This window comes from Cynocephalus volans, chromosome 8 (assembly GCF_027409185.1).
Source record: "Cynocephalus volans isolate mCynVol1 chromosome 8, mCynVol1.pri, whole genome shotgun sequence".
Taxonomy (NCBI): Eukaryota; Metazoa; Chordata; class Mammalia; order Dermoptera; family Cynocephalidae; genus Cynocephalus; species Cynocephalus volans.
This window is the reverse complement of record NC_084467.1, coordinates 46,417,536-46,433,010: the sequence shown is the minus strand read 5'-3', so window position 1 is coordinate 46,433,010 and position 15,475 is coordinate 46,417,536. Positions and strand designations below refer to the sequence as shown.

At 37.3% G+C, this 15,475-nt stretch overlaps 1 protein-coding gene across 4 annotated transcripts in view; it reads left to right on the top strand.

The window, feature by feature from the left end:
• The window catches only part of USP24 (ubiquitin specific peptidase 24), a 135,234-nt gene that overhangs the window by 76,811 nt on the left and 42,948 nt on the right, over nucleotides 1-15,475 (top strand). For all 4 annotated transcript variants that reach the window (XM_063106912.1, XM_063106914.1, XM_063106913.1 and 1 more), the window contains 8 exons: nucleotides 347-444; nucleotides 5,366-5,461; nucleotides 5,579-5,807; nucleotides 6,657-6,816; nucleotides 7,637-7,792; nucleotides 10,211-10,281; nucleotides 10,976-11,136; nucleotides 14,538-14,599. In XM_063106912.1, the coding sequence (XP_062962982.1) occupies nucleotides 347-444; nucleotides 5,366-5,461; nucleotides 5,579-5,807; nucleotides 6,657-6,816; nucleotides 7,637-7,792; nucleotides 10,211-10,281; nucleotides 10,976-11,136; nucleotides 14,538-14,599 (1,033 nt within the window). The remainder of the gene's footprint in view (nucleotides 1-346; nucleotides 445-5,365; nucleotides 5,462-5,578; nucleotides 5,808-6,656; nucleotides 6,817-7,636; nucleotides 7,793-10,210; nucleotides 10,282-10,975; nucleotides 11,137-14,537; nucleotides 14,600-15,475) is intronic.

Sequence of the window (15,475 nt, the reverse complement as noted above, 5' to 3'; positions counted from 1 at the left end):
TTGGTTTATATACATTTTTAAGAACATATCTAGTGTAACGTTATCTGTTCTTATCTTACCCTGGGACCTGAGATTTTCACATTTGCCAATTTCATGAAAAGAACAACACACTGGCTTTCTTGAGAGCAGAAAGATTATTCTTCCTAAGTAGATAGAATATGGGAAAGGTGATAAATGTGATTATTTTAATTGTTAAGCATCAGCCTCCATATACTTTGGGGGCTGGAGGGACAGTATGCAGTATATGGAGAGATTCTGACTTGGGTTGTCTGAATATTTTACTTGGTAAAGGAGTGACTTCTTCTGAAAATGTGGGGATGAATAATTGTGCTTATTTATTTCCTAGGTTCTGAGCTCCAAACTCATGCCAACAGCTGATGACGACATGGCTCGAAGCTGTGCAAAATCCTTCTGTGAGAACTTCCTCAAAGCAGGAGGTTTGAGGTTAGAGTTTCAGTGTAATGTTATGTGATCTGCAGAAAATGAGTATAGTTATTAGTTTCTTCTAAAAGCCTTTTTTATTCCTATAGGGTGTTATGTAAAGCATTTTGAGAGTTATAATAAGAAGGCATGATTTTTCAGTCCTTTAAATATTTTAATTTACTTTATGACTTGATTATTTGAAAAATTTACAGAAGCCCATCTCTTCCCTCTGGTAGGGGGGAAATTCTCAAGAAGAGTAGAGGTGAGGAGGCTGTATCTGTTTTTTCTTAGTCCTCATCAGCTTAAAATAAGGTAAATTTGATTCCTAGTAAATCCATATTGTAAGACATTAGTGCTGGGGATGCAAAAATAAATTAGATATTGTCCCTGTCCTTGAGAGGGTCATGGTTTAACGAAGAATTAACAAACAGCTACCTAACCATATCATAAGTATTAAAACAGAGGCATATAAAAAGTGCTGGGGAGGGAAAGGAGGAAAAAGAAAGTAATGGTTAAATTGGTTAAATTTGCTTGGGGTTATAAGGTTAGGAAGTGCTTCACAGAAAATGACCTTTGAGCTGGGAATTGAGAAATGAGTAAAAAGTCCCTAGGTAGATAAAGAGGGAAAGGGCACTCTGAGCCTGGGTGGAGAGAGGGATGGACGAAAGCATGAAGGTGTGTAGGCAGTCTTGGGAACTACAGTTCCTGATGAGGCTAGAGCAAAGGATAAAGGAGAGAAATGTAAAGAAAGGTCACAGCGAAGATCTTGAACATTATCTTGTAGAAAAACAGGCAGTTTCAATATCATCCTGAATGGGGAAAAGCTGAAAGCTTTTCCTTTAAGAACAGGCACTAGACAAGGATGCCCACTCTCACCACTCCTATTCAACATAGTGTTGGAAGTACTAGCCAGAGCAATCAGAGAAGAGAAGGAAATAAAGGGCATCCAGATTGGAAAAGATGAAGTCAAACTGTCCCTGTTTGCAGATGACATGATCCTATATATCGAACAGCCTAAAACCTCTACAAAAAAACTGCTGGAATTGATAAATGATTTCAGCACAGTAGCAGGATACAAAATCAACACACAAAAATCAGTAGCATTTCTTTTCTCCAATAGTGAACATGCAGAAGGAGAAATCAAGAAAGCCTGCCCATTTACAATAGCCACCAAAAAAATAAAATACTTAGGAATTGAGTTAACCAAGGAGGTGAAAAATCTCTATAATGAGAACTACAAACCACTGCTGAGAGAAATTAGAGAGGATACAAGAAGATGGAAAGATATTCCATGCTCTTGGATTGGAAGAATCAACATAGTGAAAATGTCCATACTACCCAAAGTGATATACAAATTCAATGCAATCCCCATCAAAATTCCAAAGACATTTTTCTCAGAAATGGAAAAAACTATTCAGACATTTATATGGAACAATAAAAGACCACGAATAGCCAAAGCAATGCTCAGCCAAAAAAATAAAGCTGGAGGCATAACACTACCTGACTTTAAGCTATACTACAAAGCTATAATAACCAAAACAGTATGGTACTGGCATAAAAACAGATACACTGACCAGTGGAATAGAATAGAGAATCCAGAAATCAACCCACACACTGCCATCTGATCTTTGACAAAGGCACCAAGCCTATTCACTGGGGAAGGGACTGCCTCTTCAGCAAGTGGTGCTGGGATAACTGGATATCGATATGCAGGAGAATGAAACTAGATCTATACCTCTCACCGTATACTAAAATCAACTCAAAATGGATTAAGGATTTAAATATACACCCTGAGACAATAAAACTTCTTAAAGAAAACATAGGGGAAACACTTCAGGAAATAGGACTGGGCACAGACTTCATGAATACGACCCCAAAAGCACGGGCAACCAAAGGAAAAATAAACAAATGGGATTATATCAAACTAAAAAGCTTCTGCACAGCAAAAGAAACAATTAAAAGAGTTAAAAGACAACCAACAGAGTGGGAGAAAATATTTGCAAAATATACATCTGACAAAGGATTAATATCCAGAATATATAAGGAACTCAAACAACTTTACAAGAAGAAAACAAGCAACCCAATTAAAAAATGGGCAAAAGAGCTAAGTAGGCATTTCTCTAAGGAAGATATCCAAATGGCCAACAGACATATGAAAAAATGCTCAACATCACTCAGCATCCGGGAAATGCAAATCAAAACCACATTGAGATACCATCTAACCCCAGTTAGGATGGCTAAAATCCAAAAGACTATGAACTATAAATGCTGGCGAGGCTGCGGAGAAAAAGGAACTCTCATACATTGTTGGTGGGACTGCAAAATGGTGCAGCCTCTATGGAAAATGGTATGGAGGTTCCTTAAACAATTGCAAATAGATCTACCATACGACCCAGCCATCCCACTGTTGGGAATATACCCAGAGGAATGGAAATCATCAAGTCGAAGGTATACCTGTTCCCCAATGTTCATCGCAGCACTCTTTACAATAGCCAAGAGTTGGAACCAGCCCAAATGCCCATCATCAGATGAGTGGATACGGAAAATGTGGTACATCTACACAATGGAATACTACTCAGCTATAAAAACGAATGAAATACTGCCATTTGCAACAACATGGATGGACCTTGAGAGAATTATATTAAGTGAAACAAGTCAGGCACAGAAAGAGAAATACCACATGTTCTCACTTATTGGAGGGAGCTAAAAATTAATATATAAATTCACACACACACATACACACATACACACACAAACCGGGGGGGGGGGGGAGGAAGAAGATATAACAACCACAATTATTTGAAGTTGATACAACAAACAAACAGAAAGGACATTGTTGGGGGGGAGGGAGAAGGGAGGGAGGTTTTGGTGATGGGGAGCATTAATCAGCTACAATGTATATCGACAAAATAAAATTTAAAAAATAAAAAAAGAAATAAAAATAAAAAAATAAATAAGAAATAAAAAAAAAAAAAAAAAAAGAAAAACAGGCAGTTTCTAAGCCAGGAATTACCTAGAATAATTACTTCAGCAATAGTGGAGAAGATGAATGGAAGAGGAAGGAACTAGGGGCAGGGAGAACCTAAGAGCAGTGAAAGTGGCGCAGAGACAGACAGGGCAGTGGCAGAGTGACATTTACAAGATACAGCAGTTGAGACTTTACAACTAGTGAGATAGAGGGGTAGGGACACTCGTGAAGTGGCCCAGTGCTTTCTAGTTTGGGAGAGTGAGCGGATGGTGAGTCTTTGGTCAGCATAGGAAATAAACATGGAGGGAAATGGAGGAAGCAGAGGAAGCCAAGAGGAATACATTTGATTGCATATGAAGTTCCTGTGGGTCCTATAAGTGGGTGGTTTGGATATGTGCTCGTGAGAAAAGTGGAGGATGGCATTAGAGATTTGGGAGTGGCCTCAGTGTGTAAGTATAGCCTTTGGGGCATAAGCCAGCTGGCAGAGAGGGAGTGACAGGTGTAGAAGGTAGACTCAGTACTAGAAGTCTCTGCTTCAGAAGGGCTAGAAAAGGGGATTGAAGAGATTGAAGGGAAGAATAACCAAGGGAAAAGTTTACTTTTCTGTTTTGATGTTAGCTTGTGGAAGACTCATTCTCATTATAGGCTGAATAAAAGGGGCCGATGAAGGAGAAAAGAATAAAGATTTTTTAAAAAGGGTAATTGATGGAGCTAAGTTCTACTGTACCAGAAAGGAGATTTGCTCTGGAAAGAAGTAGGCATGCAATTTCTCTAGGCAAGGAAGGAGTGTAGCCCACTGGGAGCTTGAACAAAGGACAGTTGAAGGAGCTCCTGTTTGGAGGTCTGGCAGGAAAGAGAAGCTGGGCGGGAACGTTGAGATGAAGGTGATGGGAAACAGGGAAATGAGAGCTAAAGGAATTCCCAAACAGTGGTCTGGTACACATGTGCAGTTTTATTTGTTCAACACTGTAGAGCTGTTCTTAGAAAAAACTCATTTCATAATAATCGGGCATTTCCAGGGCTGTGATAATAAGGCATTTTACTTTTGTTTTATTTGTGTGTCAGTTAATTTGTGTGCCAGCCATTGTTCTAAGCCCTGGGAACAGACTAGTGAATAGATGAGACCAAAATCCATGTCCTCATGAAGCTTACAGTCTACATGTGGAGACAAGCAGTAAAATAAGTGAAAGTACGTGTCAGATGATGATAAGAGCTATAGAGAAAAGTAAAAGGATGCAGGGGTGGAGAGGGTTGTCAGGAAAAGCTTTACTGATGGGCTGGCATTGTACAAAGACCAGAAGGAGATGAGGGAGCAAGACCTGCAGACACCTGGGGGAAGGCTTTCCAGATCCAGTTTACACCCCTGCATGGGGACCTACCTGATCCCTGTGGAGACCACAGGAGGCCAGCGTGGCTGGGCAGAGTAAGTGAAGCAGGGTGCTGGGCCATGATATTATAGAGATACTAACGGTCAGGTTATGTAGGATTTTACAGGCTACTGTGAAGATTGCCTCTTTCTGTGTAGGAAATAGGAAGCCATTGAAGGATTTTGTGCAGAGGAGTGCCATGATTTGACTAATATTTTACAAGATTACTTTTGTTTGTCTTTTGAGAATAAGTTTGGAGGGTGGAGGGTCCAGAGTGGAAGCAGGGAGAACAGTGAGGAGGGAGCTTTTGCAATGATATAGAGTGTACTGGGTGTGAAAAACAAGCTTGATTGAATATACCAATTCTGAATAGATTTTTGATTTGATAGTTCTACTAGTATCAAGATAACAATTGTTCAGTGAACTCAAACCAGTTAGTGAGGAGAACTGTCTGAACACTCTGTCTTGGGTATCTTTTTGGCTGTATGAGAATCTTGTAGAAACTGTAAGTAATTAATGACATTTACAAGCAATTACATTACTTACAGAGAGTTTCCTATGAAAGAAATAGAAGTCTTAAAATCCTCCCTTTTTCTTTTCTTTGAAGTTTGGTTGTAAATGTCATGCAGAGGGATTCCATCCCATCAGAAGTAGACTATGAAACAAGGCAGGGTGTTTATTCCATCTGTCTACAGCTTGCAAGGTATGTAACAATATTGCATTAGTCTCGCAAGGCAATCCTTTTTATTTTTCTTCCCAATTCATATCATTTTAAATAGTATGAAATGACCTTGAATAAGTCTAGCTTTTTCTTTTTAAGATTTTTACTTGTTGGACAAACAATGCCCACATTATTAGATGAAGACCTAACCAAAGATGGCATAGAAGCACTTTCTTCCCGCCCATTCCGAAATGTCAGCCGGCAGACAAGCAGACAGATGTCATTATGTGGTACCCCAGAAAAGTCATCTTACCGACAATTGTCAGTATCTGATAGGTCTTCCATTAGGGTTGAGGAAATCATTCCTGCTGCTCGAGTTGCAATACAAGTAAGTGATCTGTGTATTCAGAAATATTAAGTACCTCCTGTTTAGAAGGCTCTGTTTGGGGAGAGGAGGCTGTGTGGATACAAAAATGATTAAGACATGAATATTGTCTTCAAGGAATTTATAGTGAGTAAGAAAGAACAGTAATGCAGAAATAACTATAATTCAAGGTAGAAAGGATCAAGTAATGTCAGACTACAAAGAAAAAACATTCTTTGGATTTTCAAAGTGGAATAATTTTCTTCACCTGTGGCTATATGGATGATTTTTATTTTGGAGGTGGCATTTGAGCTAGACCTTGCAGAATAGGTAGTGATTACATATATGGAAAAAAGTCTTTAGGGCCGACCCCGTGGCGCACTCGGGAGAGTGCGGCGCTGGGAGCGCAGCAGTGCTCCCGCCGCGGGTTCAGATCCTGTATAAGGACGGCCGGTGCACTCACTGGCTGAGCGTGGTACGGCCGGTCACAAAAAGACAAAAAAAAGAAAAAAGTCTTTAGAGAGTTAGGAGAAGAGAGCTGTTCAAGCAAAAAAAAAAAAAAACGATCATGAGCCCAGTTAGAGACAAAACTGAGCTAGTATGGGAGGTCACAAAGTGGTTCACATAGGCCAAAATGTAGTCTGTGGGAAAGGGGAAGCAATAAAAACAAAATTGCTAAGAGTAATTTATAGCCAGAGAATGGACATCAGAGTCTCTGTTTTACAGTTAATAGATTGAAAGTCTTTGAACAGTATGGTAATGAGAAAAAAAGCTGTCCTTATGGATGCTGCAACCAGTAAGAAGGTTGTAGAAGTCAGTGGAATGTGTTCATGTACTGCCTTTCCTCATAACACTCTTTCCACACTTCTTTAGACAATGGAAGTAAGTGATTTCACCTCTACTGTGGCTTGTTTCATGAGATTGTCATGGGCTGCAGCTGCAGGACGACTTGACCTTGTTGGGAGTAGCCAGCCGATTAAAGAAAGTAATTCTCTGTTTCCTGCTGGAATTCGAAACAGACTCAGCAGTTCAGGTACACTGATTTAAAAGGGACAGGAATTAGAACACTGAGCAAGAAAAAGCTGGAAGAATCGTCTGTGTGTGGGTTTGTCAGAATCAAGAGGGGGAGAGAACCTTTTGCTTCTGAGCATGAGTAAAAATTCACTAAGCTATACACTTAATATTTGTGCACATCATTGTATGTATGTCATACTTCATTTTGGAAAAAAAACATTTATAAACAGAGTAGGTAGGGAAACCAAATCAAACAGTTATTAGCCGAGTGTAAAAGTGTCACAAAGCCAACAGTTATGACTGTAGTACAGATTCATCTAGAATTGCAACCTGGAATGGTTCTTTTCTCTTTTTGGAAGGTTTTTTCTATTAGGCCTTTCTTATATAGCTGTTTTTCTTGGCTTTGGTTTTCCTGCTCAATCTATGTGTTAGTAAATACTTCAATAATAGAAAAGTTTTTAAAATTATTACATACGGTAAAATACAAAAATGTTAAGTAGATAGGATTTTTATTGTCTGTAACCTGTCTAGATCAAGTTACAAGATATGGAACATTTCTAATATCCCAGGGAGGTTCCCTCATGCACCCATAATTGCACTATTCTTCTATTAGCTGAAATTTTGCCTTTTGAACACTTTTTGAATGCCTGCAAATGTGTTTTAAGGATAAAGCAGATAGGGTGTTTCAAATACAATGATTATCTCTCCCATTTCTTAGACCAAAGTGCTTTCTTGGAGTATTTAATGTCACATGAGGATTCTGGAGCATGTGTTAAAAGAATATTGTAATACTGCACAGTTCCTGTAGGATCCGTAGTAAACTTCTTGCCTATTTTCAGGAAGCAATTGCAGCTCTGGAAGTGAAGGAGAACCAGTAGCACTGCATGCAGGAATCTGCGTTCGACAACAGTCTGTATCCACCAAAGACTCTTTGATTGCCGGGGAGGCTTTGTCTCTTCTTGTTACATGCCTACAGCTTCGGAGCCAGCAACTGGGTATGCAGGAGGCTTGTTTGTGATTAATCTCTTTTAGGGGAAGTCCAGGTTTCTGTTGTTAATTATTTACATTACCTTACCTAGGTAAGGTCCTATTAATAGAAATGAAAAAGGGGAAAAAGTTGGCAGGTGGATTAGGTGAGAATGGTGTCAAGTAATTCATTCCGAAGAAGTATTTATTGAGCACCTTCTATATACAAGGTCCAATAGTAGGTATAACCAGGGCAGTATGTCTGCCCTCCAGGAGCTTACTGTGTAGTTTAAGAATTAAAACACCCTAAATTTACTAATTCATAAGTTATAGAATTAGAAGTACATATCAATTCCTGATAATGACTCTAGTATTAAAAATTATGAAACTTAAGATTTGTCCTTTTATCTTTACTGTTGGCTTTGGTGAACTGGAGCTGTTACTAATCATTCTTTAACATTGCAGGAACACAGGGCTCGGTCCCTCATCATCTCTTGTCTGTCTGCACTCATTATCTTGGTGATCTCATCCAGGTTCACAGCCTTAAAGTCCATTTGAATGCTGACAACCACTGACAACACCTAAATTTGGATCTATGGCCTGGACCACTCCCCCCTGGCATCACCACTTGGATATCAAATAGACATCCCAAACTTAACATGTCCAGAACTGACCTCCTGATCTTACCCATATTACCCAAGAGTTTTCCCAACTTAGTTAAAGGCGGTTTCATTATTCCAGTTGCTCTGGCCAAAAGCCTTGGAGTCATCCTTGATTCCTTTTTTTTCACCTCTTTCTAATCTGTCAGCATCCTCCTTCAAACTCTGTCTAGCTTCTACCCTTAGTACTACCTTTCCTGTTACACCCTTCTGATCTGCCTTCATTTCTTACTTGGAGTATAGCTGGAGTGCCCTAATTCACCTCCCTGCTTCTAGCCTTGCAGTTTATGTTCCACTCAGTAACCAGAGTGGACCTTTTAAAATGTCCAATTGTGTCCCTCCTCTTTCAAAACCTTCCATTGGCTTCTCAGTTCACCCGGAGTTAAAGCCCAGTCTTCATTAAGGCCTTTGAGACCTGACATAATCCATCACCTTGTTATTTCTCAGCCTCACCTTCTCCTGCTGTCCCCCTCACTTACTGTGCTTCAGCCACCCCGGCCTCCTTGATACATTCCTGCCTCAATGCCCTTACATTGGTTGTTTCCTCTATCTGGTATATTCTTTCCCCTTCTCTCTACATGGCTCTCTTTTCCTCATCTCCTATAAGTCTTTGCTTGTATATCATCTTCTTGGTGAGATGCTCCCTGACTACCTTTTTAAAAAAATTACAGCCCTTTCCTTGCCCCAGCACTATCCAAACCCCTTATCTTATCTTTTTAAATATCACTTATCACTTTATAATATATAATATAATTTACTTATCATCTTTATTGTCATCCTTCCCACCCCAGCTAGATTGCAATCTCCATGAGGACAGAGACTTTTGTCCATTTTTCTCCTTGTTGAATCTCCAGCACCCAAGTACTGCCTGATATGTTGTAGGCCCTCAATAAATAAATATTCAGGAATGAGGTCTTAGCACTCTACTTTTAAAAATTGTACCATCACGGGCCGGCCCCGTGGCGCACTCGTGCGGCGCTGGGAGCGCAGCGACGCTCCCGCCGCGGGTTCGGATCCTATATAGGACTGACCGGTGCACTCACTGGCTGAGTGCCGGTCACGAAAAAACGACAAAAAAAAAAAAAAAAAAAAAAAAAATTGTACCATCACATTGGAGCCTTGCTTTTAGCTGTTATTACTGATTTCAGACTGCCTGATACATAGAATTGGTGATCATTATGTATTTTGTGTAGCATCCAAACTGATTGTATAAACCAGAGGTCAAGATAATCAAGATATAAAAGAAGTTAGACATTTATTCAATGTTAAAATAGTATCAAAAATTATTTTCTCTGGACAAAAATGCTTTTGAAGGTTTATATACGTCGTGAAATGGCTTTTGAACATATGCTATGCTTGTTTGATTTTCCTAGAATTGTTTTATTTAGAGATATTTTTAAATCAAGATGAAAAAATTATAACTTCCCTCTAAGCTTTTATCTTTTATCATTTATAAGTTTATTTTGGAGTATATCTTATGGTTCACAAGTATTGATAGTTCATCAAAACAAGACGTATTTATTCTGTAGCTGGTATGTGCAAGGCATAGTGCTAAAGTGTGGGGTACAAAGATGGCTGAGATATGGTTCCTTGCTCTATAGCACCTTAGGATCTCATGGTAAATGGACAGACATGGAAGCAGTTGTAGAAGGTCCTGAATTCTGATTCCATGTAGAAGAAGAGATGAATTTCTACTTAAGTTGAGCTGAAGAAATTATTCAAAATTTTAAAAATGTGTTACCTTAGTTCTTTTCTTTCCCTCCTAATTCTCCTCATTTTTATTGTTAGCATCTTTCTATAGCTTGCCCTGTGTTGCTGATTTTATCATCGATATTTTGCTTGGATCACCAAGTGCTGAAGTAAGGACTTTTTACATTACTTACAAAAACCCTTGTGGTCCTGTTCTGTTATGGGCTGTCTTGGACACTTGTGACATTTTGAGAGGTACAGGACTGCCATTTAGTCCTCCTAGGGAGTCATACAGAGTAGCCGTAGACCACTCTAAAAGAAAAATGACCATTTAGACTATACTGTCCTCCCTTCTACTTCTTCCATATTCCGGCAAAAGTTATGACACTAGCGTTACATCTAATTTATGTTTGTAACAAACAATGTTACAACCAGTGTTCAACATCCATAGCTTGCAAGGGTAGCTGGCATGAAGCATCAACATGTTTGTCAAAATCAGGAAATACCAACGTCAAGCCTTGAACTTTGATTAGATTTTATAATTTTGATTTTTTTACATGACCTTGAAAGTTAACTTTTTAAACACTTGAGGAAGAGTTTATTCTTATTTTTATTTACATTGTTATAAAGCTATTGATAGGAATAGAATATGGAATAATTACGGGAGTCAGTTCCCAGACCACACTTGTTTTTAATTAACCCTAGCTTATTCAGTGGAAACTTTACCATTAAAAATTAAAACACTCATACTTTTATAGTATCCTTCAGTAACTTGAATGAATAAATAGTGTGGACTTTGGAGGAAAATCACTTTTTAAGCAGTCTCTAAATGTATGTCCTTTGCCATTTATCATGTAATTTCAGATTCGCCGGGTTGCCTGTGATCAACTGTATACCCTAAGTCAGACAGACACTTCAGCTCATCCAGATGTACAGAAGCCAAATCAGTTTCTCCTAGGCGTCATTCTCACAGCTCAGCTTCCTCTCTGGTCCCCAACTAGTATTATGAGAGGAGTCAATCAGAGGTATGTAATAAAAGATGAAAAAGTTCACATTATACAGAGAGGAAGGATAAATAGTAATTTGTGTCCTGTTCCCTTAAACTCCAGTGTGCATTATTGAGATGACAAAAGAATTTCTCCTTTCTTCTAACATTTGGACCCTGAAAGAGAGCATTTGTGTTTTCTCCCCTTTAGGACAGGAAAGTTAGAGGAAACACTGCTAGGCTTTCTTCTCCTCCATCATCTCCAACTCCCACCCCACCCCACCTGGTTCACCTACCCCAGAGAGAAAGAGGAGCTTACCTGGTCGGTGGCAGCCTGAAGTTATTTGCTTCAGGTCACTTTGTAAAGGTCTCACTGCTCCTGTCCTCTGTGCATCGCTTTCTTGGCTCAAATATTTCATAGCTCCCTGCCTGGAGGTAGCCAGGGTATCCTCCTAGCTTGCCTTCTTAGTTTTATACATGTCTGCGGTGTGTAAGAAGGCTTATGGTCCAGGTTCATAGGGTGACTTATGTAAGTCCATTCTGCCTGCCCCATCTTGTTTGTACAGGCTAGCCTGCATACATGTGTTCCTCTGTAGGAGGTAGAATGTCCCACATTAACCTCAAGTTTATGCCACTTTCTCCAACTCAGCTTTATCAAAGAGCCCCTGCTGTGGGGATCAGTATCTCCTTTCCTTGTGTATCTGCTTTATACATTAGAGCCTTGGAAGGGAAGAGGTGTTAGGGCTACTCTAAACCCCTAACATAGAAGCATCCAAGCCTGGACTTTTTTTTTACTCTGGTAAAATATACATAATATAAAGTTTACCATTTACAAGCTTTAAGTGTACAGTTTTGTGGCGTTAAGTATATTAACATTGTTGTACAACTATCTCTTCTATCCACCTCTAGAACTTTTTTATCATCCTAAATTGAAACTCGATACCCATGAAAAAGTCATTAAATAAAACACTGATAAATTGGACTTCATAAAAGTTAAAAATTAAAATTTTTTATGTGGGAAAAGAGTATCTTAAAGTCAAAAGTCAGTCAGCATACTGGGAAAATAGATCTACAACATATGTGAGAGACCGCAAGCTAATTTTGAGAATATATATAAAAAGCTATTATAAATTGTTAAACAAAAGACCAATAGCCAAATTAAAAAATGGGCAAAGGACATAAAGAGATAATTAAAAGACAAATGTAGATTTCTTATTAGATTTGCTAAATTATTTTTTATTGTGGTAAAATATAGATAACATAAAATTTGCCATTTTAAGCATTTTTAGGTGTACAATTCAGTGGCACTAAGAACATACACATTGTTGTGCAGCCATCACCACTATTCATTTCACAGAACTTTTCATCAACCCACACAGAGGCTGTGTACCCATTGAGCAGTAAATCCCTGTTCCCCCTCCCCTAGCTCCTGGCAGTCACCAGTCCACTTTCTGTCTCTATGAACGTGACTACTCCAGGTACCTCATATAAGTGGATTCACATTTGTCCTTTTGCATCTGGCTTATTTCACTTAGCATAATGTGTTCAAGGTTCATCCATGTTATAGCATATATCCTTGACTTTTCTTAATACCTGTATTTTCTAGATAGAAGATGTATAATTTACAGAATTTTTTTGAACTGAGTTATAATTTTATTTGTTCTTTGCAAGTCTTCATTACAGGATTAAACGTGTATCAACATTTGTTATTTTCTCATGCTCTTTCCAATAAATGGATATTTGGGGCCCACATATCTAAGCCTCAACATAAATAGTATTTTGATGCATTTAACCTTCTGTTTTGACATTCCAAATGTATGAATAGGGAAGAAGTCAGGATTTTGGTTTCTGAGGTAAGAGCATTGTGGGTGACTTTAAATATTAAAAACTTAGCCAAAACTTCCGATTATGTTACAGTTTACCATCAAGATTTAACCTGAATTAGACATTAGCTGTGTATTTCTGGTAATAAAAATAATTCTTTAATGGTATAAAACCATATTTCGGAAAATGGTTTTCTCCCAGTAGACATCTGAATTAAAAGCTATAGAAATTTCTTTTTTTGCCCTTGTACATTATGTACTTTACAATTTTCCTAGTTAAAGTTTTCCTAAACAGATGGGGTTTTTTTTGGAAAGACCAATGATTCTTTAGTTGAAATGTTTAAGCCATTTTTTTTTTTATTGGCCTATTCATTGTTACAAGTCATACTTATTCTTTATGACCCTTTAAGCCATTTTTTAAGAAATGTACATATCCTTTTTGTAAGAGTCAGTTCATTTAATATAATTAAATTTTAAGATTTTGATTTAATATTAAATTTCCTTAAACTTTGGGAAAGAAGCAGAAAGCATTAGATGAAACTTTTAACATATAGTCTCAAAGATTCTCTTTTAAAAATATGTTGAATGTAGAGCTCTCTAATTTCACATAAAATTGAATCTTTAATTATGTGTTTGCATAATTTTGAAAATTATGTCTCACTAGCTTTTTTAATGCCCAAGTTTGGTGCATATTTTCCCTTAATAGTAATGATGATGATAATAGTAGCAGTTACCACAGGCTTAACTATGTGCCACATATGAAGCTAAATTCTTCCATATACTTATCTTTTAATCCTCAGAATAGTCAAATGAGTTTGGCAGTTTTATTATCTCCATTTTTTTAGTTCCAGTTTTTAAATTTTTGGTTCATTATATGTTCTCTTCATTAGTCCATGCTTGAGCCTTTTATGTGTGCTTGTATATATGCATGTATATTTATTTCTAATACTGTAATAAGCATTTTAGAAATTAGAAAACTGAAAGTAGAATAAGTTGCCCATGGATACCCAGCTGCAAGTAGTGGAGCCAGGATTAAAACCAATCTCTGTCTAATTCTAAAACCTGTACTGTTAACTACTATAATTGCAGAAAAAGGTTCCTTGATCATTCTACATAAAATAATTTCTCTACCTCTTTCTCCTCTTACTCTGCTTTATTTTTCTTCTTAGCACTTATCACCACTTAACATATGTGTTTGCTTCTTACTTTGTTGTCTGCCTCCCTTGTTCTTTTGTTCACTGTTTGCATAAAACAGTTCCAGGTATTTGGTAGGTACTTAGTAGGTGTTCGTTGATATTTGAATGAATGAATGTAATCACTGCATTATGTACATAATCAATGCATATATTATTTTTAAATGTAGTAGATCTGAAAAGTTTAAAATGTGATAGATTTTTAAAGTTACCCTCTATTTACACTATTATTTCTGTATTGTATCTGTATTAATAAAATCATTAACATGCTTCCGGCTAAAATATAGAATTTGAATTAATATAAAGGTCCTTATGCTTAGGAAAATGATCTTGCTCAACTGTTTTATGAACTTATTCTTACAAGGAAATGCTTTTTATTTTCATATTAGCCTCTTTTTAGTAACTGAAACCTATCTATTTTTCAGATTATTGTCTCAGTGTACAGAGTATTTTGATTTGAGGTGCCAGTTATTAGATGATCTGACAAGTAAGTAAATGTCTAACTTTGTCATGTGGAAGGGAGGGAGGAGGAGGAATAGAAGAGAAAGCCAAATGGACATTTCTAAATCTAACTTACATATCTCAGGTGTAAATGAGATTATAATTATTTGAATTTGAATTTTGTTTTCTTGAGAATAGCATGTAAACCCATGTACCAGTGAGCTCTTCTTTTATTACATACCTAGCCATTAATGTTTTGAGAAGATTTGTTGATTCTAAAAATTGTCAAAGACATATTTTAATTATACTAATACAGAACTATTATGAAGGGCCTTTTTCTCTAGTATAGTCTATTCTGACAATTTTAAAGGTTGATCATGGAAGGAAAGAGGTAATCTATTGAGGCATGTTGATAGTGATGTAAGTCAGTTAATTATTTAGTGTTAGGTGATAAGTATTGCTGTTAGAAATTCTTTTGTTAGAATATTGAGATTTTAATCATCTGTACTTACCCTTTAATAATACACATGTATGTTGGAATGTTCTATGCAAATTTTAGTTGCTCAAATCAAAAGTGTGTTAGTTTATTCCTCACTCTTTAACAAAGAATTTGCTTTAGCTTACAGGAAATAAGTAAAGTGAAAATCAGGATCAACAAAAATATTAATTGAGAAAGAATGTTGAGGCCAGAAGGAAAAAACATACCTTGCCTATATGCAGGCTATAAAGCCTCACACAGTCAGAATTTGTTGTGAGGTTCCTAGAGGCCAAAGGTAAAAAGGAAACAGCATGTGGTTAGTTATTCTCCATATTCTATAAGAAGAAACAGAATAGTTTCTCAAAATAAGCAAAATCTTTTTTCCAGTATTTAAGTCTGAAAGAAATTTCATACAAAGGTCTTCATGTTAAGGACACATAAAGA